This window comes from Taudactylus pleione, unplaced genomic scaffold (assembly GCF_031769625.1).
Source record: "Taudactylus pleione unplaced genomic scaffold, aTauple2 ptg001378l, whole genome shotgun sequence".
Taxonomy (NCBI): domain Eukaryota; kingdom Metazoa; phylum Chordata; class Amphibia; order Anura; family Myobatrachidae; genus Taudactylus; species Taudactylus pleione.
The window spans coordinates 153,525-180,746 of NW_028285778.1; the positions used below are offsets into that span (position 1 = coordinate 153,525).

At 40.9% G+C, this 27,222-nt stretch overlaps 1 protein-coding gene across 1 annotated transcript in view; it reads right to left on the minus strand.

Moving 5' to 3' along the window:
- Positions 1-27,222, minus strand: part of LOC148442965 (uncharacterized) — a 142,875-nt gene that overhangs the window by 33,019 nt on the left and 82,634 nt on the right. The window contains 3 exon segments of the mRNA XM_088463460.1: positions 8,148-8,231; positions 9,016-9,071; positions 11,413-11,564. Of these exon segments, the coding sequence (XP_088319586.1) occupies positions 8,148-8,231; positions 9,016-9,071; positions 11,413-11,564 (292 nt within the window).

The window sequence follows — 27,222 nt, forward strand, 5'->3', positions numbered from 1 at the left end:
CTGAGTGACATACAGACCTAGGTCGCAGCACTAGTGTGTGGTTATAGTGTTACAGCTCATCATTCTACCACTGCTGGGTGACATACAGACCTAGGACACAGCACTAGTGTGTGGTTATAGTGTTACAGCTCATCATTCTACCACTACTGGGTGACATACAGACCTAGGACACAGCACTAGTGTGTGGTTATAGTGTTACAGCTCATCATTCTACCACTGCTGAGTGACATACAGACCTAGGTCGCAGCACTAGTGTGTGGTTATAGTGTTACAGCTCATCATTCTACCACTGGTGGGTGACATACAGACCTAGGACACAGCACTAGTGTGTGGTTGCAGATCATCATTCTACCACTGCTGAGTGACATACAGACCTAGGACGCAGCACTAGTGTGTGGTTATAGTGTTACAGCTCATTCTACCACTGCTGGGTGACATACAGACCTAGGACACAGCACTAGTGTGTGGTTATAGTGTTACAGCTCATCATTCTACCACTGCTGAGTGACATACAGACCTAGGACACAGCACTAGTGTGTGATTATAGTGTTACAGCTCATCATCCTACCACTGCTGAGTGACATACAGACCTAGGTCGCAGCACTAGTGTGTGGTTATAGTGTTACAGCTCATCATTCTACCACTGCTGAGTGACATACAGACCTAAGTCGCAGCACTAGTGTGTGGTTATAGTGTTACAGCTCATCATTCTACCACTACTGGGTGACATACAGACCTAGGACACAGCACTAGTGTGTGGTTATAGTGTTACAGCTCATTCTACCACTGCTGGGTGACATACAGACCTAGGTCACAGCACTAGTGTGTGGTTATAGTGTTACAGCTCATCATTCTACCACTGCTGAGTGACATACAGACCTAGGTCGCAGCACTAGTGTGTGGTTATAGTGTTACAGCTCATCATTCTACCACTGCTGGGTGACATACAGACCTAGGACACAGCACTAGTGTGTGGTTATAGTGTTACAGCTCATCATTCTACCACTACTGGGTGACATACAGACCTAGGACACAGCACTAGTGTGTGGTTATAGTGTTACAGCTCATCATTCTACCACTGCTGAGTGACATACAGACCTAGGTCGCAGCACTAGTGTGTGGTTATAGTGTTACAGCTCATCATTCTACCACTGCTGGGTGACATACAGACCTAGGACACAGCACTAGTGTGTGGTTATAGTGTTACAGCTCATCATTCTACCACTACTGGGTGACATACAGACCTAGGACACAGCACTAGTGTGTGGTTATAGTGTTACAGCTCATCATTCTACCACTGCTGAGTGACATACAGACCTAGGTTGCAGCACTAGTGTGTGGTTATAGTGTTACAGCTCATCATTCTACCACTGCTGGGTGACATACAGACCTAGGACACAGCACTAGTGTGTGGTTGCAGATCATCATTCTACCACTGCTGAGTGACATACAGACCTAGGACGCAGCACTAGTGTGTGGTTATAGTGTTACAGCTCATCATTCTACCTCTGCTTTGTGAATCATCATCTACCAATGCTGGGTGACATACAGACCTAGGTAGCAGCACTAGGGGGACTATTCATTGTCTTACATGGGCAGCTGCATGCTTACGTTAGTCAGTGAGCAGAAGCTTATCTCCATTTCTGTACAAGGTGAGATTGTGCGATTGCACAAACAATTTTCTTACTGAATTTGACCTTGTAACACTCTGGTTTAGTAACACGTATTGTACAAGGTGGTACAGTGTCAGGGTGACAGTGACATTGGTTTGTCTCGCAGTTGCTTTCTGTAGTGATATCTGTTAGATATTTAGTGTTTATCAATTTTTATTGCATATTATATTTTTATTTCGTGCTCATTAAAACCATTATTAATTCATGAATCATACACTTATATATTATAGTCTTTGGTGTTTATATATATATTGGCACCCACATTGGTGATGGTTTGTTACTTCTGTTTAAAAATCCTTTAGATTCAGGAATGAATTCTCCCAGGTGCTGCTTCACCAAGTAATTCATCCGGCACAGATATACTACTTTATTAATGAATTAAATAATCTTACTGAGAGTATAAATGCATCTCTCAGGGTTAGTGCACAAGTAACAAGGAGGAGAACAAATCACAGACCTTTTATACACTGGTCATGTCAGTTACAGAACCATTACACATTATCACGCCCTCTAACATGATTGTTACCTCTATGGCATGCAAGCACTGGATGACTTCTGGCATAATCTGATAACACATTTATAATATGGAGACATAGTTTATTCTTATTAGTATTATTAGAATCCTCCGTCCCGTCCTTGGAATACAATGGAGGAGGCTACGTGTCCTGCTAACATCCTTGCTCTGTGGGCTGCATCTATATTTGGTAAATAGCTCAGACTGTGCGTAATAGGAAAGATCTTATTGTATTCTTTATACTCTCTACATTGAGAAAAACAAGTTATGTAATATCGTGCTTACAGTGACCATGATAGCTGAGTCCTGCTGCAGCATCATGGCTGACGGGTGGTTCTAATACTGACTAATGTATATATGTGCTCTGTATGATATATCAGTATATGGATATTTGTAACTTGTAAATATATGTACGTATATGAAATATATCTGTATATATTGAGTTATGTGAAATATACTGTATTTCTTATTGAATCTAACTCACAATTTTTACCCTTTGAATATATATATTTTATATGTGTGATATTTATAGATTACACTGGAACATAAAGCTCCTCTATATCTATCCCAGGTGTCTCTGTATTGTACATGTGACATATTTATAGATTACACTGGAACATAAAGCTCCTCCATATCCCAGGTGTCTCTTTATTGTACATGTGTCATATTTATAGATTACACTGGAACATAAAGCTCCTCCATATCTATCCCAGGTGTCTCTTTATTGTACATGTGACATATTTATAGATTACACTGGAACATAAAGCTCCTCTATATCTATCCCAGGTGTCTCTGTATTGTACATGTGACATATTTATAGATTACACTGGAACATAAAGCTCCTCCATATCCCAGGTGTCTCTTTATTGTACATGTGTCATATTTATAGATTACACTGGAACATAAAGCTCCTCCATATCTATCCCAGGTGTCTCTTTATTGTACATGTGTCATATTTATAGATTACACTGGAACATAAAGCTCCTCCATATCTATCCCAGGTGTCTCTTTATTATACATGTGTCATATTTATAGATTACACTGGAACATAAAGCTCCTCCATATCTATCCCAGGTGTCTCTGTATTGTACATATGTCATATTTATAGATTACACTGGAACATAAAGCTCCTCCATATCTATCCCAGGTGTCTCTTTATTGTACATGTATCATATTTATAGATTACACTGGAACATAAAGCTCCTCCATATCTATCCCAGGTGTCTCTTTATTGTACATGTGTCATATTTATAGATTATATTGGAACATAAAGCTCCTCCATATCTATCCCATTTGTCTCTGTATTGTACATGTGACATATGTATAGATTACACTGGAACATAAAGCTCCTCCATATCTATCCCAGGTGTCTCTTTTATTGTACATGTCTCATATTTATAGATTACACTGGAACATAAAGCTCCTCCATATCTATCCCAGGTGTCTCTTTATTGTACATGTGACATATGTATAGATTACACTGGAACATAAAGCTCCTCCATATCTATCCCAGGTGTCTCTTTATTGTACATGTGTCATATTTATAGATTACACTGGAACATAAAGCTCCTCCATATCCATCCCAGGTGTCTCTGTATTGTACATGTGACATATATATAGATTACACTGGAACATAAAGCTCCTCCATATCTATCCCAGGTGTCTCTTTATTGTACATGTGTCATATTTATAGATTACACTGGAACATAAAGCTCCTCCATATCTATCCCAGGTGTCTCTGTATTGTACATATGTGATATTTATAGATTACACTGGAACATAAAGCTCCTCCATATCTATCCCAGGTGTCTCTTTATTGTACATGTGTTATATTTATAGATTATACTGGAACATAAAGCTCCTCTATATCTATCCCATTTGTCTCTGTATTGTACATGTGACATATTTATAGATTACACTGGAACATAAAGCTCCTCCATATCCCAGGTGTCTCTTTATTGTACATGTGTCATATTTATAGATTACACTGGAACATAAAGCTCCTCCATATCTATCCCAGGTGTCTCTTTATTGTACATGTGTGATATTTATAGATTACACTGGAACATAAAGCTCCTCCATATCTATCCCAGGTGTCTCTTTATTGTACATGTGACATATTTATAGATTACACTGGAACATAAAGCTCCTCTATATCTATCCCAGGTGTCTCTGTATTGTACATGTGACATATTTATAGATTACACTGGAACATAAAGCTCCTCCATATCCCAGGTGTCTCTTTATTGTACATGTGTCATATTTATAGATTACACTGGAACATAAAGCTCCTCCATATCTATCCCAGGTGTCTCTTTATTGTACATGTGTCATATTTATAGATTACACTGGAACATAAAGCTCCTCCATATCTATCCCAGGTGTCTCTTTATTATACATGTGTCATATTTATAGATTACACTGGAACATAAAGCTCCTCCATATCTATCCCAGGTGTCTTTGTATTGTACATATGTCATATTTATAGATTACACTGGAACATAAAGCTCCTCCATATCTATCCCAGGTGTCTCTTTATTGTACATGTATCATATTTATAGATTACACTGGAACATAAAGCTCCTCCATATCTATCCCAGGTGTCTCTTTATTGTACATGTGTCATATTTATAGATTATATTGGAACATAAAGCTCCTCCATATCTATCCCATTTGTCTCTGTATTGTACATGTGACATATGTATAGATTACACTGGAACATAAAGCTCCTCCATATCTATCCCAGGTGTCTCTTTTATTGTACATGTCTCATATTTATAGATTACACTGGAACATAAAGCTCCTCCATATCTATCCCAGGTGTCTCTTTATTGTACATGTGACATATGTATAGATTACACTGGAACATAAAGCTCCTCCATATCTATCCCAGGTGTCTCTTTATTGTACATGTGTCATATTTATAGATTACACTGGAACATAAAGCTCCTCCATATCCATCCCAGGTGTCTCTGTATTGTACATGTGACATATATATAGATTACACTGGAACATAAAGCTCCTCCATATCTATCCCAGGTGTCTCTTTATTGTACATGTGTCATATTTATAGATTACACTGGAACATAAAGCTCCTCCATATCTATCCCAGGTGTCTCTGTATTGTACATATGTGATATTTATAGATTACACTGGAACATAAAGCTCCTCCATATCTATCCCAGGTGTCTCTTTATTGTACATGTGTCATATTTATAGATTATACTGGAACATAAAGCTCCTCTATATCTATCCCATTTGTCTCTGTATTGTACATGTGACATATGTATAGATTACACTGGAACATAAAGCTCCTCCATATCCCAGGTGTCTCTTTATTGTACATGTGACATATGTATAGATTACACTGGAACATAAAGCTCCTCCATATCTATCCCAGGTGTCTCTTTATTGTACATGTGTCATATTTATAGATTACACTGGAACATAAAGCTCCTCCATATCTATCCCAGGTGTTTCTGTATTGTACATATGTGATATTTATAGATTACACTGGAACATAAAGCTCCTCCATATCTATCCCAGGTGTCTATTGTACATGTGTCATATTTATAGATTATACTGGAACATAAAGCTCCTCTATATCTATCCCATTTGTCTCTGTATTGTACATGTGACATATGTATAGATTACACTGGAACATAAAGCTCCTCTATATCTATCCCAGGTGTCTCTGTATTGTACATGTGTCATATTTATAGATTACACTGGAACATAAAGCTCCTCCATATCTATCCCACGTGTCTCTGTATTGTACATGTGTCATATTTATAGATTACACTGGAACATAAAGCTCCTCCATATCTATCCCAGGTGTCTCTTTATTGTATATGTGTCATATTTATAGATTACACTGGAACATAAAGCTCCTCCATATCTATCCCAGGTGTCTCTTTATTGTACATGTGTCATATTTATAGATTACACTGGAACATAAAGCTCCTCCATATCTATCCCACGTGTCTCTGTATTGTACATGTGTCATATTTATAGATTACACTGGAACATAAAGCTCCTCCATATCTATCCCACGTGTCTCTGTATTGTACATGTGTCATATTTATAGATTACACTGGAACATAAAGCTCCTCCATATCCCACGTGTCTCTTTATTGTAATGTGTTCCTGTTTCCCTCGTCCTGTAGCTGCTTCTCTGTTTAGCCCTTGAATACAGCATAGGCCACATCGGTAGACTGCATAGATGAGAAGGACCAAGATCATAATAGCAAGAATAAACTTTGTCATAGCATGAAACAAATCGGTAAACCATTTTCCAAATCCTGAAACCCATTTTCTAGGAACTAACCATGATCACCATCAATTGTTTTCCGAAAATCATAATGTATATGGCGAAATTTTTCTTTCATATCATGAGCCTCATTCATGTAATTAGTAATTACAGCTTCCGGATCAGTAGTGTCATTGGTCAGATAATTGCAACAATGAACTCCCAGATTTGTTTCTAGAGTAAGACATTATCCTCCAGCTTGTGCAGTTAGATAGTCTAGCACTAGGCGGTGTTGCAATAGTTCATTTCGAAATGCTTTTAACTCAAGTCCGACTTATCTGAAAGTCTCATCATAAAGTTCAGTCACATTGTCCATAAACTCAGCCAGATCAATAATCTCTTGTTGATTTTCCAAATATCCCCAATTACCAGATGTAAGAAAGTTAGCAAAGTACCAATTTGATATTTAACAGAGGAATGTATCAGAGGGATGTACTTTTTATTCACCGGAACAATGTCTCTTTCAGAACGTCCAATATTGGTACCCTGCAAAAGAACTTTTTGCAAATCATAAGTTATGGCATAAAATTGTGGTATCACTCGACTTAAATATCAAATACCTTCTGAATTGATTGGTAACTATTTTATGGATTCCTATTAATTCCTATATCCTTAAAGTCGCTGTATAGCGTTGCACACAATAATAATTGTAGACCAGCCCAATAGTGGTTCCAAAGCACAAAAAGTTATATTCAACAAAATAAATAATACACGCTTTGATCTAGACAATGAGCGTAAATAGAATTATAATACAAGGTTACAGCCAAATACATGCGCTTGTGCCCTGGTACCAGGTCCCAGCCGATCAATCCAGACGTCTGTGGTCATCAAACAGGTAACGACTACTGACCTAGGCCCTCATTCAGAGCCACTCGCTAGCGGCAGTACGCTCGTTGCGAGCGATGTTCGCACATCTGCGCATGCGTACGGTTTTTAGTACGCATGCGCGAACCAGTCAGTGCGGCCGAAAATCGTTGGTACGCAATATAGCGAGGGCCTGCTATTTTGAGTGACAGAATGAGGCGTATGTGGGTGGTAACAGGGGAAGGTGCTTGAAAACGGGGAGTGGAGATCCGAACGCAGGCGTGCTTAAAGGTCAAAACGGGCGTTTTAAGGGAGTGCATAATTAATACAGCAGCGTCATTGACCACGTCACTTGGTTTTTTTTAACTCAGAACTGCTCGCAAAATAGCGGTTGAAAACACCAACCACAAGAATAGCGAGCAGTTCATACGCTGTACGATGTACTCGATTAATCTAATAAATAGCGGACATGACGTATGGTGCGTGCGGCCAGGGGGCGTTTTTATCAAAAAAACTAGCGTATGTTTTGCTCGCTCGTTCAGACTTAGAGGTAGGAACAGACTGCAATTTGCGAACGGATCATTTGAATAGCCACCCCTTGTTTTTGAACGAACGACCACAAATAGCGAACGGCTCTGAATCAGGCCCCTAGTCCATTGCGCAAACATATATACTCCTACAGGATGTATCAACACAATGGGGACAGACAAACACTTCATTGGCTCTTGTTCCAGCTTGATCTTCTCATTGGACAGTTCATATGATGTCATTAGGGGCTTGGTCTTGGAGCTGTTTGTGTAGTCTTCCCGCTGCATAACTAATCTAAACTAGCCAGTTTATTGCATACAACATTTCCAAATATAACCATAATCTCTACGATCCATATTTCGGGAACACACGATGCGGCTTCCTCGTTGTCAGAACCGGAAGCCTGTAAAGAAATAGAGCATCAGTTGGATACTAAACATGATATGCTTACATTGTTTTATACCTTAGATATCAAATGCATGCATTTCGTATTATAACATCTTTAACATGAACCATATTGTGCAGGAACCTTTTATAAGTGTAAATATGTGTATATGATTGTGGTCGCTAATGTGCATCTGTGTTTAAAACTATGTAGAAGGCCATCAATGTGTATATACTTCAGTAAGCTCACGCACGTCCACGTGTACTTAAATGGGTATATAGGCACCTATCAATGTGTTTTTATATCACATTTATATGAGAGTATGCATTGTGCGTCTTACAGTGCAAAAAGGTGCACAATGTGTAGGGGAAGTGTACAGCGCAAGATTGCGCTGTACATGATTATGCTAACAATAGCTAAGGTGCAAATGTACGTTCGCATAACAGCGTCTATGAGATCGTCTATGTGTATGCATCTATAGTAAAAATGTGCGTCAGTGAGGTTGTGTGGGTAACGCAATTCTGCGCACTGGATTGCACAGTCGCAGAGTTTCGTCCAATTTGCTCTTCATAGAACCATCGACGATGTGATCGGCAGATAACAATCTGCAAACGATCACAACCAATTATTTCACTTTGACAGTTTGTAAGCATATTTTCCACATATGTAATCGAGATCATTTGGCAAAAGGACAGGAACATCAAATCCTAATACCATAGTAGCAACTATCATTCCCAGGTGACGTGTGACATATCTCCTGTTCTGGCCCACTCTCTGTCCTAGTATCTTCCTCACCATTTACCTGACCTTCTACCTTACTGCCTTTCTCTGTTTCATTATCCTCTATTCCTGGGTTTCCTCACAGGAAATGTATAATCAAATGATTCATTATAAAAATCGGTGGTGCATGTTACACAATCCGGTTTCAGAAGACCTTACAGAATTTGTCACATTGAGGAGCATAGAGCTTGTGCATAGTAATGATCCTATTGCAGTAACCTGTCTCAGCCTTTCCTATCTGTATGGGGTGTTCGGGCCTAGGAATAGTATACAATCCTGCAGTTGTCCAAATATGAGGTGTAACTTGTTGCATTTCATAAATTGTTTTATTAAAACAAAAAGGAATATATTCACTTACATGTGCAGCTAATGTAATCACTGGAGGATATGTCAGATTATAAGTATCAGTAACCTTCTGAATAGACCTTTTAGCAAAACAGTCCTCACAAGTCTCTAATGTATGTGTCTTATTAATGTCAGTGTGAAAAGCTGGTTCCGGTGTCAGTGGCATATCTCCACTTAATAATGGAGTTCTGGTGCACATCCAACAGTTAGTAACATTTAATACTTTACCCAACAATGCATGATATTGTTGAATGGGATAGTCCTCTGAATAATAACCAATATTGTCCATACACCACAATATACAATATATATTCGTCACAAATACACTTTTCAATGGATGGTAAATCAGTCTTCTGACAAATGGTCATTTAGCTCTCTTGTTTTCCTGCTTAGAAAAGAGGAAGGAAATGACTTATTAAAATAAACCCCATCCACACTATTGGATGTATAGTTACGAGACCATGAACCCTCGCTCACTCTCCAGCAAAAATCAGTCCCACTACTGAAATAACTAGGAAAAAAAACCCAACACGCAGACAACAATGTTAAGAGTTCTGTTTTGCATCAGTCTAGGCCTGCAGTCTGTGGCAAGCAATCACTTCCATCTTGCTTGAAGAGTTCTTTCAGATATAATTCGGTCTCTATTTCAGCACTTGAGTCTGAGTCTTTTGGTCCCTTTAAGCTTGGATCTCTGACCTTTTTGCATTGAGAGCCGTGAATCCAGGTGTCCTCAGCATCGTTACACCTGTGTCTGTTGTCAGCAGTACTTGCCAAGGACCATCCCATCTATCTGTAAGGGAACCAGAACATAAAAAAAATTCTTATCATAACATAGTCTCCAGGCTGTATCTCATGTGCTGGACCAATTGCAGATGCTGGTTGAACATCTTGTTGAGCTTTTCTCAGATCTTGCAACTGTTTAGACAATTGTATGACATATTGAACAGTCATCATGTTGCATTTTTAAGTCAATTTTAACGTATCATGGTTGCAGTCCAAAAAGTAACTCATAAGGCGAGAGATTAGGTGTGGCTCGTATGCTATGAAGCACCAAAGGTAGGGCTTCGGGCCACGCCATTCCTGTCTCTTGTAAGTTTGGCTAGCCTATTTTTAATAACCCCGTTCTGTCTCTCAACTTTGGCTGACGCTTTGGATAATACGGAGTATACAATTTTGATTCTATTCCCATCATTTCACACATTTTCTGAAACACTTTTCCTGGAAAATGAGTTCCCCTGTCACATTCAATAACACGAGGTAAACCATATTTACATACAAATTCTTGCTAAATTTTCTTAGCTGCAATTTGCGCAGTATCGGTGGCCATAGACCATCCTTCAATCCACCCGCTGAACATACAAACACAAACCAAAACATACTTGAACCCTCTGGACTCTGGTAACTGAATATAATCAATTTGCAATCTCTGGAAAGGACCTGTGGAATTTGGTAGATGATTTACCTTTGTAGGCACAGTTTTCCCCACATTGTTTTTCAGGCAAATTACACAACCTTGACGTTTGGCTCTAGCCACTGACATGAAACCTGGAGCACACCAATAAGATTGCACAATGCGATTCATATTATCTGCTCCTAAATGTACTAGTCCATGAGCACCTTCTGCAAGGGCTGGTAGTAACGCCTTTGGTGCCACTGGTCTTCCTTCTGCATCCACCCAAACACCATCTTCCCTTTGTTACAATTTCTTAGATTTCAAGTATTAACCTCATTGTGAGAAGTGTTTTCCTGACATTGTTTTAATAGATGAAATTTAATTTCCTTAAACATCAATTTAGTGCTTACCACTGGCTCCTCACTAACTGCTTCTCTTGCTTCTGTGTCAGCTAATCTATTTCCCATGGAAATGGTGTCATTCTGTTTAGTATGTGCCTGACACTTCATCACTGCGACTTCTTTTGATAGTTGTATTGCTTCAATCAGCTCTTTGACTGTATGTGCATGTGAAATTGGGGTTCCTGAAGCTGTGAGATAACGCCTATGCCTCCAAATTGACCAAAATCCTGAACAACCCCAAACCCATATCTGGAGTCAGTATAGATGGTAACTCTTTTACCTTCAGCTAGCTTACATGCTCTTATTAAGGCTGTAAATTCTGCCACCTTGGCTGAATGTGGTAGACCCAATGGGTTATCTTCCACTATCTCATCCTGTGTAGTCACTGCATACCCTGTCACCAAAGAGCCGTCATGTGTTTGTCTGTGACAGCTGCCATCAGTGACAAAAACAATTCAGGATTTTCTAATGGAACTTCAGAAATGTCTGGTCTTACAGAAAAGTTTTGTCTCATGTATTTCATGCAATCATGCTCATCAACCCCTTTTCCTCAAATCTCTCCTCTCCCCGCTTTGAGGAAAAGATGGGTAACAATGTAGCAGGAATGAGGGTGGTACACTTGTGGATATGTACATTAGTAGGTGTTAAAAGATCAATCTCCCAACATGAAAATCTGGCTGCCAACATGTCTGGTCTGAGAGTTGTTTAGTAACTGAGCTACAGCATGTGGAACATCTAAATGCGATTCATGCTGGAGCACAATGTCTTGAGTCTTATCTACGAGTAAAGCCGCAGCTGCTTTGAGACAAGTAGGCAGAGCTCTTGCAACTGCGTGGAGCTGTGGACTGAAATAACCAATTGGTCTATGCATGTCCCCATGAATTTGAGCTAACACGCCTATGTCCGAGTTCTTGTCATCTGTACAAAAAAGTTGAAAGGGCAATTTGTAATGTGGGAGACCCAGTGCTGGGGATGCAGCCAGAAGTTCCTTAATTTTCTTAAATGATTCAGTTGTCTCAGGTGTATGTTGTACAAGTTGAGGTTGATTATGAGAAATTAATTTCTGCAAAGGTAATGCTACTGAAGAGAACCCTGGTATCCATTGTCTGCAACATTGAGTCATTCCTAGAAATGCACGCACCTCCTTTTGTGTCTTAGGCAAAGGATGGTTATCAATTATACCAATCATTTGTGGATCTAGGTGTCTGGCCTGGTGCCAAGCAATGACCTAGGTATTTAACCTTTTCAGAACAGAGCTGAATCTTCTCTCTTGAAACCTTGTGACCTGCTTCTTAAAGAAAACACAACAATTGTTTAGTATCTTCTAGCGACGCCTCAAAAGACTTGGAACACAATAGCAGATCATCCACATATTGATTAAGAACGGAACCACCTGTTGGAACAAAAGATTGTAAGTTATTTTGCAAGTACTGGGAGAAAATACTTGGTGAATCCACAAACCCTTGACTAAGCCTAGTCCAGGTGTATTGAATACCTTTAATAGTAAGGGTAAATAGATACTGTGATTCTGGATATATTGGTACTGAAAAGAAAGCACTGCACAAATCTATAACTGAAAAATGAGTTGTATCCTCAGGTATCTACATCAGAATGGTTGCAGGATTCGGAACTACTGGAAAATGTGACTTTACCACTTTGTTTAAAGCTCTTAAATCCTGCACTAAGCGCCAACCCATATCTTTACCTGTAGCCGTACTTGTTTTTTTCTTTGGAATTGGATATACTGGAGTATTAGCTGGACTCACCATTTCACCAATATTCCTTTTGTTAGGAGAGATTGGATAACTGGTTCTATACCCACCTCTGCTTCTGGTTTTAATGGGTACTGAGGTACAGGCGGTGGCATCATTCATCAACCCAACATCCTGTGAATCTGAGTTTTCTGGAACTTCTCCTAATAATTGTTCAGTCTCTGGAGTAAGAATCACCGGCTATATAGGTGTAGGAATGTGTGCCATATCCAAGTACGCCTGCACATCCTCTGTGTAATTTCCTGGAAAATGACTCCATCCAGAGTACAGTAAATTGTACATTGCAGTTTACACAGCAAATCTCTCCTTAACAAATTTGATGGAGATTTTGCTGAAAGAATAATTGCATCTGTTGTAGAAATCCGTCTTAGTGTAATGTCGTCTTGTAGAAACTGGGAGAGTCATCATTTCACCAGTAATTCCTACTACTTGAACTCTCTGTGATGTTTTTTTCAATAGTCCCTTTGTCCTTTAAGACACTACACTCAGCACCTATATCTAGTAAGAAAGGGTAAATATCATTACCTACTTGTATTTGTATTGTAGGTTCAGGCACCTGCAATGCAAACATATGGGTGCATGCCTCATCCTATGGGTGAGCTAAAGAATTGACCCCTCCCTTATGAACAAAAGGCCGTGTGGCTTAAACCAAGGAGTGTAAAACCCAGCATTAGGAGGGGGGCAAAAACCTGCTCTATAAAATCTAGCAAGAGGTCTTTAGAACCCTTAGCTATAGCTATCAGAAATTCCCCAGACTTTCAAGGCATTAACAAATGTAGTAGATCTTCGCGTAGCTTTATTTGCAGATAATATGCTTTTATTTTTATCCCATCCAAATTATTCCCTTCCTATAGTTTTTGATATCATTTCAGAATTTGGAAAATTTTTTGGGTACAAAATTAATATCAATAAATCTGAACTTTTGCCGTTGGGAACAGCAAGGAATACAATTTTATTAGGGGAATCTTTCCAAGACATTAAAGTGGTGACTACCAAATTTAAATATTTAGGAATACAAATTACTTCCCTATTATCTACTCTCTATAACATTAATTTTACACCAGTGATTACTTGTATTACTGCAATGCTATAAAAATGCCAATTACTACCACTTTCATTAATGGGAAGAGTTGCGCTTATAAAATCAATTGTATTCCCTAAACTGTCCTATGTTGTGCAGATGCTTCCCTTAAAGATTCGGCAGAAGGATGTTAAGCTATTGTCAAAGTCTTTTCAGAAACTTATATGGAAAAATGGTAAATGAAGAACCTCTCGCTGTAATTTGCAGAAGACACGCAGTATTGGGGGTCTGGGGATCCCTGATCTCTCACAATTCTCCCACTCTATATTTTCCCGATATATTGCAGAAGACACGCAGTAATGGGGGTCTGGGAACGCCTGATCTTTCACAATTCTCCCACTCTATATTTTCCCGATATATTGCAGAAGACACGCAGTAATGGGGGTCTGGGAACGCCTGATCTCTCACAGTTCTCCCACTCTATATTTTCCCGATATATTGCAGAAGACACGCAGTAATGGGGGTCTGGGGACGCCTGATCTCTCACAATTCTCCCACTCTATATTTTCCCGATATATTGCAGAAGACACGCAGTATCGGGGGTCTGGGGACGCCTGATCTCTCACAGTTCTCCCACTCTATATTTTCCCGATATATTGCAGATAGGTTATGGGAAAGAAGTATTTACACGTCTTATGAATTCTATTGTGCTCACCTATATCCATATTCTCCAGGTACTTTGCTTCACACCCCTAAATCTCATTTACCTGCTCAGATAGATGATATTATTTTTCGAGACACATATAACACATGGTGGATGATAAAATCCTAAAGAGAAACCCATGTGTACCTCCTCTTATTCCCTTTTGGGTAATCCTATGTTTACACCTGTTATAGAAAACGCTACTTACTATAGATTGCAACTTAAGAGGATTAAAAAGATTGCAGATGTGTTTGACCCTGGCGGCTTTCTTTTATCATATCAGGCTATTCAAGAAAAATATGGACTAACTCGACACCATCTTTTCTCTTATTTTCAAATGCGTCATTATATTAATTCTCCCGAAAGCTATGTCTGGACAAGACTTTCCTGATCCAATGATGTCCCTGTTGAATTTGATACATCAAAATACCTATAGGACTAGATACCTATACCCAGACTTAATACAGATGACCTGTGTTAATTATCAGAGGCTTGGTTAAATCATGGGCATTGAATATACCCTCAATAACACAAGACACTGATATATTTTTACACTACGACTCCATTCTACGTGTTTTACAATCTACTTCTCTTCAAGAAGTCCTTGTGAACACATTGTATGGTGCTTATATATTCCAAGCCCAGAGGAAGCATCCCTCAGCTACATTTTATCACAACTTTTGGGAATGTGGTCACATTAGACATTTTTGGTATAAAATACTACATTTTATTAATTCAAAATTTTCAACCTCCTTTATGTTATGTCCGGCTGCTTTTTTATGTGCAGATTTTACAGAATGGAAATTACAGGGACTAAATAAACAAATACAACCTTTCCTTATAATATTAGTAACAGTAGCCAAAAGAGCTATATTGAAAAAATGGATCTCCAGGTCTTCTCCTTCTCTCACGACAGTTCATAACATGCCCCTTAATATTCTTTTTCACGATCGTCATTCCACCTTTATAAATAGAGAAAGATGTTATTAAATTCTACCATAAATGGGGACCATATATTGAGACATTATCAGCAGAAACCCAGCCTTGTATCTTCAAAGTATTTGAAAAAACGGAATGGTACCTCCTATAAACGTCTCTTAGAGTCAGTATAGTAGACAAACACTCCATCGACAAGATACTGTATCATCATGCTGTTTAGAGATGAGACACAAAAGATGACTGATTTGTATTGTATTGCTTTGTATTGAGATTACCTCCTTTCTGTTACCTTTCTATCCCTTCTCCTTTTGTTCCCTCTATTGTGTTCCGCTTTTATTATTAAAGTGGTTTACTTAATGCATTTCTGAAATATGTATACATATATGTACCAATGTGTCAGGTATGCCGTTAGTGGCTTTGAGTTTAGGGCAGAAGTCAGAGATGAGAGACCTGGATAACCGAACTCCTCGTCCACAGATCTTGGACATGGGAGACCTGGTCAATGGTGCGGAGTCTAACCTGAAGGGAGGTGTTCACCAGTGAACCCTCCAAGTGGGATATGGGCTTAGCTGCACCCTGCAGGCAGGTCGCGGTCCTTTGACCAGGTATCCAAGATTCCGTGGGAATAGAGACTGTGGATATCAAATGGACCAGGGAAAGTTCCTAACCAAGGCACTGTACACAAGGAGTTAACTAGAAGATGGTACTTAGAATTAGCACTTGAGATGTACACTGGGATTGACACTTGAGAGGTACACTAACAGAAATGCCGGGCTGATGCACTTTAGCACCACAGGTAAACTCACAAAGGATACACAGGGAATGGCGTGTGGACGCACATTTGCACTGAGGGGTAGCACACAAGGGAAACACTAGGAGAGGAGTGCTGACGCACTTTAGCATCGTGGGTAAACACACAAAGGATACACAGGGAATGGCGTGTGGACGCACATTTGCACTGAGGGGTAGCACACAAGGGAAACACTAGGAGAGGAGTGCTGACGCACTTTAGCATCGTGGGTAAATACACAAAGGATACACAGGGAATGCCATGCAGATGCACTTTTGCACCATGGGGTGCACCCGACAGAGACACTGGTATTGATGTGCAGATGCACTTTTGCACCTTGGGGTGCACTCGAGAGACTGGTATTGATGTTCAGACACACTTTTGCACCATGGGGTGCACTTGAACAATAATACAGGCAGAGATGTAGGTCGCACTGCTGCTCACAGGAAAACATTGGTAACTAGAAGTGGAAACCAAGGGGACCTGGAACAAAACTCACCTAGTACACTAGGAGTGACAGCTGTTGATCAGGCAACTTCCAGGAGTTCTGGAGGCGGATTTATACCCAGGGGTAGCAGATAATTGGAGCACAGCATCAGCTGACTGAAGATCGTGCTACCATTGGTTAGGAGGACTGTCACATCAGAGGAAATGTCATGGTGGAGCCCATGATGGGAACTCCGATTCCCAACACACACAGCAGACCATGGAAGTCCACAAAAGCACCTAAGGCAGAATACTCAGCATCTCGCACCAGACGTCTGACCACAAGGAGTCAGGGGAAGCTGGCACGGAGGTAACAGATAGCCGATCCTAGGCTGAACCCTGACTGACACAATGTTTGGTATACCACATATATTGTATGTTTCTGTTTTTAAAAAAATCAAATAAATAGATTTGAAAAAAAAAAATCTAGTAAGAGGAGGAGGGTGAAAACTTGCTCTGGATCCAGGAATGAACTCCCCATTCCTGCCCATAAATCTGGGAGGGGGACACATTGGGAATGGTAATATGCTCTGTCGTAACAGTAACATCGGACACAGCTTTGAAAGTGACCAAACTCTTCACATGAAAAACAATTTCTATTACGGTTATCCTGCACAGTACTTTCCAGATTCCTAATCTGTAATGTCATTAATTTCTCTTTTGTTTTTTACTTTCTCTGCAAAATGTTTCTCTCATGTCTTTTAGCAGCAGTCACCAAAAAGCTGAAAGTCTGCTCTTTCCATTCTGGATACTGAATTGTTACCCTCTCACATAATGTCTCATTAAGTCCTTCCATAAACAATCCCTTTACCATATACGCAACCTGTACATTCTCATCCGTAATACCACCAAAATCTTATAGGTTGTCCATTAACCTCTTATGATAATCAGCAACTGCCTCAGAGAGATCCTGTTTAGTCTGATACAGTTTAGACCAGGGGTCTTCAAACTAGGCCCTCCAGCTGCTGTGGAACTACACATCCCAGCATGCACTGCCACCTTTTTGATAGAACAGCATGCTAAAACTGTGCATGCTGGGATGTGTAGTTCCACAGCATCTGGAGGGCCAAGTTTGAAGACCCCTGGTTTAGACCATACAATCTGCTGTGGAAACACTACGTAGCTTCAACTGTTCCTCAGAGAGATCCTGTTTAGTCTGATACAGTTTAGACCATACAATCTGCTGTGGAAACACTACGTAGCTTCAACTGTTCCTCAGAGAGATCCTGTTTAGTCTGATACAATTAGACCATACAATCTGCTGTGGAAACACTACGTAGCTTCAACTGTTCCTCAGAGAGATCCTGTTAGTCTGATACAATTAGACCATACAATCTGCTGTGGAAACACTACGTAGCTTCAGCTATTCCTCAGAGAGATCCGGTTTAGTCTGATACAGTTTAGACCATACAATCTGCTGTGGAAACACTACGTAGCTTCAACTGTTCCTCAGAGAGATCCGGTTTAGTCTGATACAGTTTAGACCATACAATCTGCTGTGGAAACACTATGTAGCTTCAACTGTTCCTCAGAGAGATCCTGTTAGTCTGATACAGTTTAGACCATACAATCTGCTGTGGAAACACTACGTAGCTTCAACTGTTCCTCAGAGAGTTCCTGTTAGTCTGATACAGTTTAGACCATACAATCTGCTGTGGAAACACTATGTAGCTTCAACTGTTCCTCAACTCATTTAACAACTGTTTTCCGTTCTTTTGCTGTTAGCTGCGTAGCATTAAGCATAACCTCAGTAATGATATCTTCAGATGTTACACTGTTCTCTGGCCACATAGCTAACATAAGCTGCTTCCAATCTTTCCCTGTGGGCTCATGTAATAATGATAAAGTTTCAACATATTTACAACTTTTCTGCAAATTCTTTTTTGGGTCAGGTAAATTCTGCATTAAGGCTGCAAATCTGTCTGTCTCCATGGGGCCCACAGCGGAACCAATCTATCTTTCCCTCCCTGCTCTCCTGGCTCTGTATATACACACACAGGCTGTAATGTCACTGTCTTAGGCCCTGATTCAGACCCACTCGCAAGCGGCTGTCCGCTCGCAAGTGGGTCGATGGTGTGCACTGAGCATGCACACGACGGAGGGAGCTCCGTCGTGCGCATGCGCCAGACGCGACGAGCGAAGGACTTTCCTTCGCTCGTTGTGTCTGATCAAAGGGGGCGTGCTGTCGATGTTGATTGACAGCACGCCCCCTTTGGTGGGCGTGCCGGGGGCGTGCCTCCCTGACGGGTGCGTTCCCACGTCAGAAGCCGGCCCACTGACATCACTAGTGATGTCAGTGGGAGTGATTTTGGCTCTGATAGAGCCAAAATCACTCCGGAGCTTGCGGTTGAAAACCTCAACCGCAGGCTCCGGCTCGCAGTTTCGATGGTCGCGATGGTCACGACCATTGCGGCCATCAAACTGCACGCTCGTATAGGCTGTGGGTGGTGACCCACAGCTATACGAGCGTCCAGGAGGACGCTCCATTTTTATGGAGGGCGGCCCTCATTCAGAGCGTGCGCTCTGCTCAGAGCGTGCGCTCTGCTCAGAGCGTACGGCTCTGAATGAGGGCCTTAGTCCTTATATTTTCCTGCACTTCTCTAGGTTTCCTTAGTAATCATTGCCTCAGATTGTAACTTTGCTGCTTTTTCTTTTTTAAGCTCATAAGCAGTTTTATCCTTTGTTTCCCCAACAGACTGTTCAGGATCAGATTTTACAACATCATGTTCATAATAAATTGATTTTAATTCCTCAGTATCATCACTCGAATCTGAACCAACTGGTGCTGACTTAGGTAATTACAGACGTGCTCCTTCTGCATAAACCAACTGATGCTGACTTAGGTAATTACAGACGTGCTCCTTCTGCATAAACCAACTGATGCTGACTTAGGTAATTACAGACGTGCTCCTTCTGCATAAACCAACTGGTGCTGACTTAGGTAATTACAGACGTGCTCCTTCTGCATAAACCAACTGGTGCTGACTTAGGTAATTACAGACGTGCTCCTTCTGCATAAACCAACTGGTGCTGACTTAGGTAATTACAGACGTGCTCCTTCTGCATAAACCAACTGATGCTGACTTAGGTAATTACAGACGTGCTCCTTCTGCATAAACCAACTGATGCTGACTTAGGTAATTACAGACGTGCTCCTTCTGCATAAACCAACTGATGCTGACTTAGGTATTTACAGACGTGCTCCTTCTGCATAAACCAACTGATGCTGACTTAGGTAATTACAGACGTGCTCCTTCTGCATAAACCAACTGGTGCTGACTTAGGTAATTACAGACGTGCTCCTTCTGCATAAACCAACTGATGCTGACTTAGGTAATTACAGACGTGCTACCTCTGCATAAACCAACTGATGCTGACTTAGGTAATTACAGACGTGCTCCTTCTGCATAAACCAACTGGTGCTGACTTAGGTAATTACAGACGTGCTCCTACTGCATAAACCAACTGGTGCTGACTTAGATTTATACAGACGTTCTCCTTCTGCATAAACCAACGAAGCTGATGCAGATACAGGCTGTGAGGCAAATACTGGTACTTGTCTGGGGGAATCTACCACCTTACATGCAAGACCTGCCATCTGTAATTCATCATGCCACTGTACATCTGATATACCAGTGATATTTTCAGGGAACAATGGACAATATGCAGGAGGACAAGTATTCTGTGGGAGCATAGGGTATAAGGTGTTATCTCACACTGGAACCATGGGCTAAACACCCCCCTTTACAGTCTGCAGTTTATACAGTTTAGAGCAGAGGAGAGGGACCCTTATTCTGCCGAGGGCCATTTTGATATATATAACATTATTTGTGGGCTCTATTCAGGCCACGCCCCCTCTGTGTGATGTCACACGGGGGGGGGCGAACCACAATTACTGGTGATTAAAGCAATGCCTGGAGCATCCCGAAGATGCTCCAGGGAGCTGTGAGGGCAGCAGTGTGACTGTCTGAAGCATCCTAAGGACGCTCCAGGTGGCACTGCTGCATAGATTCTGGCTGCAGGGTGCCATTCTAGGTACACAGTGCTAGCCAGATGAGTCTAGCAGAAAAAAGTTCAGAGGGCCAGACCAAATGATTCTGGGGGCCTTATGCGGCCCCCGGGCCTGAGGTTTCCTATCCCTGGTTATAGAGTGATGATACCAATTATGTAAACACTGCAAATGTTTTTCTCTGTGCTGTGCTCAAAGAAGAGATTAAATCTTTTCCCCAACTAAATCTAAACTGTCTGTGTTAAATGTTCCATACACAGGAAAACACATTCTGTTACCTTTTGTCAATTTATACCATTCATCACAGAACTGCAGGTAATCAGGATTCATTTGTTTCATGATGTAATATGCACATGATTGTTCTGAGCGAATTTTAGCCCTTTTCTCCAAGGAAATATCAGCGCCCATATTTTCTACAGGTCTATACTACACCTTGGGACACGTCTGTCTTAAGAAAAAAAATGGCTCCACCCCAACCAATATTCCACATATCAATATAAATGTCTCTAATTACGTCACAAATTTCAATTATTCTTACTTATAATTTAAACGTTCAGTAAATTAATAAACTGCCAATTATATTTATTATTATTGTATTTTTTATATATATATATATATATATATATATATATATAGCTGATCAGACTATAGTTTAAAATATGTTATTATTTTATTTATCAATTTAATTTAATTTTACTACTTCAATAATTTAATTACAAAATTACTTATATGCAGCTACACACTATGTCAAATTCACATATTTATGAGTCCAACACCTAGTAGAAGACACCCGATCACCAATATTATCTCTCTCACACTATCTCTGAGTATAGGAACATGTATTATAAATACAATAATTTCTATTACTCACCAAGATATCGAGAGATGACTAGTGAAGACCCTCAAGCCACTGGCCAATCAGCAAGTAGTTCTCCACCCGTCACTATGGTTACACTGGATACATGATGAGGTGCATTCTGTAAGTCCTGGAAGCCAGTGCCTCCAGCTATAGAAAATCCCTTTTATACAGGAATGAATTCTCCCAGGTGCTGCCTCACCAAGTAATTCCTCCGGCACGGATATTATTAAGAATAAGTACTTTATTAATTAATGTTACTGAGAGTATAAATGCATCTCTCAGGGTTAGTGCACAAGTAACAAGGAGGAGAACAAATCACAGACCTTTTATACACTGGTCATGTCAGTTACAGAACCATTACACATTATCACGCCCTCTAACATGATTGTTACCTCTATGGCATGCAAGCACTGGATGACTTCTGGCATAATCTGATAACACATCTATAATAATATGGAGACATAGTTTATTCTTATTGGTATTAGAATCCTCCGTCCTGTCCTTGGAATACTATGGAGGAGGCTACGTGTCCTGCTAACATCCTTGCTCCGTGGGCTGTATCTATATATGTGGTATATAGCTCAGACTGTGCGTAATAGGAAAGATCTTATTGTATTCTTTATACTCTCTACATTGAGAAAAACAAGTTATGTAATATCGTGCTTATAGTGACCATGATAGCTAAGTCCTGCTGCAGCATCATGGCTGACGAGTGGTTCTAATACTGACTAATGAATATATGTGCTCTGTATGATATATCAGTATATGAATATTTGTAACTTGTAACTATATGTAAGTATATGAAATATATCTGTATATATTGAGTTATGTGAAATATACTGTATTTGTTTCTTATTGAATCATACATTCACTAGTGCTTTCCCTGCTATATAATCATCACACTGACTGCACACACTGCTCCATGCTAATATATTACTGGTGTCATACAGGGGCTGTGACCGCTGGTGCTTTCCCTGCTAGATAATCATCACACTGACTGCACACACTGTTCCATGCTAATATATTACTGGTGTCATACAGGGGCTGTGACCGCTGGTGCTTTCCCTGCTAGATAATCATCACACTGACTGCACACACTGCTCCATGCTAACATATTACTGGTGTCATACAGGGGCTGTGACCGCTGGTGCTTTCCCTGCTAGATAATCATCACACTGACTGCACACACTGTTCCATGCTAATATATTACTGGTGTCATACAGGGGCTGTGACCGCTGGTGCTTTCCCTGCTAGATAATCATCACACTGACTGCACACACTGTTCCATGCTAATATATTACTGGTGTCATACAGGGGCTGTGACCGCTGGTGCTTTCCCTGCTAGATAATCATCACACTGACTGCACACACTGCTCCATGCTAACATATTACTGGTGTCATACAGGGGCTGTGACCGCTGGTGCTTTCCCTGCTAGATAATCATCACACTGACTGCACACACTGCTCCATGCTAACATATTACTGGTGTCATACAGGGGCTGTGACTGCTGGTGCTTTCCCTGCTATATAATCATCACACTGACTGCACACACTGCTCCATGCTAACATATTACTAGTGTCATACAGGGGCTGTGACCGCTGGTGCTTTCCCTGCTAGATAATCACACTGACTGCACACACTGCTCCAAGCTAACATATTACTGGTGTAATACAGGGGCTGTGACTGCTGGTGCTTTCCCTGCTATATAATCATCACACTGACTGCACACACTGCTCCATGCTAACATATTACTAGTGTCATACAGGGGCTGTGACCGCTGGTGCTTTCCCTGCTAGATAATCACACTGACTGCACACACTGCTCCAAGCTAATATATTACTGGTGTCATACAGGGGCTGTGACCGCTGGTGCTTTCCCTGCTAGATAATCATCACACTGACTGCACACACTGCTCCATGCTAATATATTACTGGTGTCATACAGGGGCTGTGACCGCTGGTGCTTTCCCTGCTAGATAATCATCACACTGACTGCACACACTGCTCCATGCTAATATATTACTGGTGTCATACAGGGGCTGTGACCGCTGGTGCTTTCCCTGCTAGATAATCATCATTTTCATTCCTCTTTGGATAAAATGTGAAAAGTATTTTACTCTGCTGAAAAAAATGTGGCACAGCCATTGCCAAATGTACCATCGCAGAGAGATTTATCTACACAAGTGTATCCGCAGGTGTCTCCTTATACTGCAGAGTCCTGGTGAGTACAGTGACCACTTCTACTGTATACGCTGTTGGCCTGTAAGAATGAAGCTGGTAATCACACACAGCACCCAGATGTGTCTCAGAGATGGATATACCACAATATTCATGGATCCCCCAGGGAGACAGCAGCTTTGTAATGGGAATGATATAATTGCTACATGACATTAGCCCACAGATGTTTGTGGACCTTCTAGTTTGTGTACATGACATATAAAACAATATAAACCGTAAAGAAATAATTGGATGCATGAAACTGGTTCAGTATAATAAATAGCAGTTTTTAATAATACTTTGTTTAGTTAATTAACACATGACAAACATTCAGTCCCTCGAATCCCAATACATGAAGATGATTGGCTGCATTTTGTACATGGAGAACCAGAGAAATAAATCTACACAATATTACAATGTAGCATGTATACAATTATTAGTACATACAGCACAATATTACAATGTAGCATGTATACAATTATTAGTACATACAGTACAATATTATTATTATTATTATCCTTTATTTATATGGCGCCACAAGTGTTCCGCAGCGCCTTACATAGTACATAGAACTAATAAGTGAACAAGAAACAAGTAACTTACAGTACATTACAGTGCAGGACAAGGACACAACTTATATACATTGCTGAAATAGTGATTAAAGCACTCACAATAAGCTGCCGGGAGTTGGCGGTCCCGTGATAGGTGCCCTAATGGGGAGTAGAGAGTAGAAGAAAATGTAAAGAGAAGCACATGAGGGAAGAGGTCCCTGCTCATGAGAGCTTACATTCTAAGGGGAGGGGCAGACAGACAGGCGTGACACAGAAGGGGAGGGGCAGACAGACAGGCGTGACACAGAAGGGGAAGATAGGAAGGAAAGAGCATGAGGTGGGTTAGGAGGAGTGCTGGAAGGCCTTGATGAAGTAGTGGGTCTTGAGAGCCCGTTTGAAGATTTGTAGAGAGGTGGAGAGTCTGATAGGGAGAGGGAGAGCATTCCAAAGGTAGGGAGCAGCACGGGCAAAATCTCGGATGCGGGAGTGGGAGGAAGTAATCAGTTGGCAAGAGAGGCGGCATGCATTAGTTGAGCGAAGTGGGCGGGTAGGAGTGTGAAGGGAGAGAAGGTCAGAAATGTATGCGGGAGAGGATTTGGTGAGGGCTTTGTAGGTGAATGTAAGAACCTTGAATTGGCATCTGAAGGGGAAGGGGAGCCAGTGTAGGGCTTGAAGGAGAGGGGAAGCAGATATAGAACGTCTGGAGAGGAAGATGAGCCGAGCAGCAGCATTGAGAACAGATTGTAGTGGAGAGAGGTGAGAGACTGGGAGGCCAGCTAGGAGGTTACAGTAGTCCAATCTGGATATGACCAGTGAGTGGATGAGGGTTTTAGTGGCATCCTGGGTGAGGAAGGGTCTAATCCTGGAGATATTTTTTAGGTGAAAACGGCAGGACTGCGAGATGTGCTGAATGTGCGGTTTAAAGGAGAGGGAGGAGTCTAGGATAACTCCAAGACAGCGCACTTTGGGGCTAGAGGAGATAGTTGTGCCATCAATAGATAACGAAATTGTGGAAAGTGATGTCGTGGAAGAGGGTGGGAAGATGATCAGCTCAGTCTTAGACATGTTAAGTTTAAGAAAGTGCTGGGACATCCACGAAGAGACAGCAGAGAGACAGTTGGAGATACGGGTAAGGAGCTCAGGGGTGAGCTCAGGGGTGGAAAGGTAAATTTGAGTATCATCTGCATAGAGATGATATTGGAGGTCAAAGGAGTTAATGAGTTCACCTAAAGAGGATGTATATAGGGAGAAAAGGAGAGGTCCAAGAACAGAACCTTGGGGAACTCCTACCTTTAGTGGAAGTGGAGGGGAAGAGGAGTCATGAGAGGACACAGCGAAGGAACGATCAGAGAGGTAGGAGGAAAGCCAGGAGAGGGCAGTTTCACGTAAACCGAGAGAGTAAAGGATTTGCAGGAGGAGAGGGTGGTCTACAGTGTCAAATGCAGCAGAGAGGTCAAGGAGAATGAGCAGAGAGTAGTGGCCCTTGGATTTGGCAGCAAGGAGGTCGTTGCTGACTTTCGTGAGGGCAGTTTCCGTGGAGAGATCGGAAGCCAGATTGAAATGAGTCAAGGAGGGAGTGGGAGGAAAGAAAGGTGGTAAGGCGGTTGTAGACAATACGCTCAAGGAGTTTGGAAGCAAAAGGGAGAAGAGAGATGGGTCGATAGTTTAAAAGTATGTTAGGATCAAGGGTAGGTTTTTTAAGAATGGGGGAGACAAGAGCATGTTTGAATGCAGAAGGGACAGAGCCAGATGATAGGGAAAGATTAAGGAGGTGAGCCAGATGGGAACAGGCAGGAGACAAGTGGGAGAGGAGACGGGAAGGGATAGGGTCAAGAGGGGAGGTGGAAGGAGGGGAGGACCGTATGAGGGCCAAGACTTCCTCTCCAGAAGCAGGGGAGAAGGATGTCAGAGTTGGTGAGACAGAAGGGGAGGGGTGGTAAGGGCAAGGAGGGAGAGGAGTGCTAAGGGTCTGATGGGATATTACAATGTAGCATGTATACAATTATTAGTACATACAATGTAGCATGTATACAATTATTAGTACATACAGTACAATATTACAATGTAGCATGTATACAATTATTAGTACATACAGCACAATATTACAATGTAGCATGTATACAATTATTAGTACATACAGTACAATATTACAATGTAGCATGTATACAATTATTAGTACATACAGCACAATATTACAATGTAGCATGTATACAATTATTAGTACATACAGTACAATATTACAATGTAGCATGTATACAATTATTAGTACATACAGTACAATATTAAGTTTCATAGATCTTTATAGCCTCATTCTCTAAGCTCGGGAAGGAGCAGAGAGGGAATAGCAGGATATAACGGAGGGGAAGGGGCTGGTGGCAGAAACTTATCTGTCAGGTCTCAGACCTTATGGTCTGTTATTAGATGACAGAACTCTGTTTCCGCCTTGGTCACTGTTCCTAATGTCATTCTACACCCTTTTATACCATTTGGGTTATCCAAATCCAAAACCTACTTTACACACTGCAGTCACTTTCCTTTCAAAATAGAGCAAGAAAAGTAACAGCAGATACGAGGACTGTAATGCAAACTATGACCACTCACAAAACAGAAATGTCAGAGGTCAGGATAAATGCTGTTTAATAAGATGTTATCTTTAAAAAATACATTTTCATTTGTAAACACTGTTTCTCTAGTGTAAATAAAGGGTGGTCTAATGAGACCTGATTTCTGATAATCAGGATAT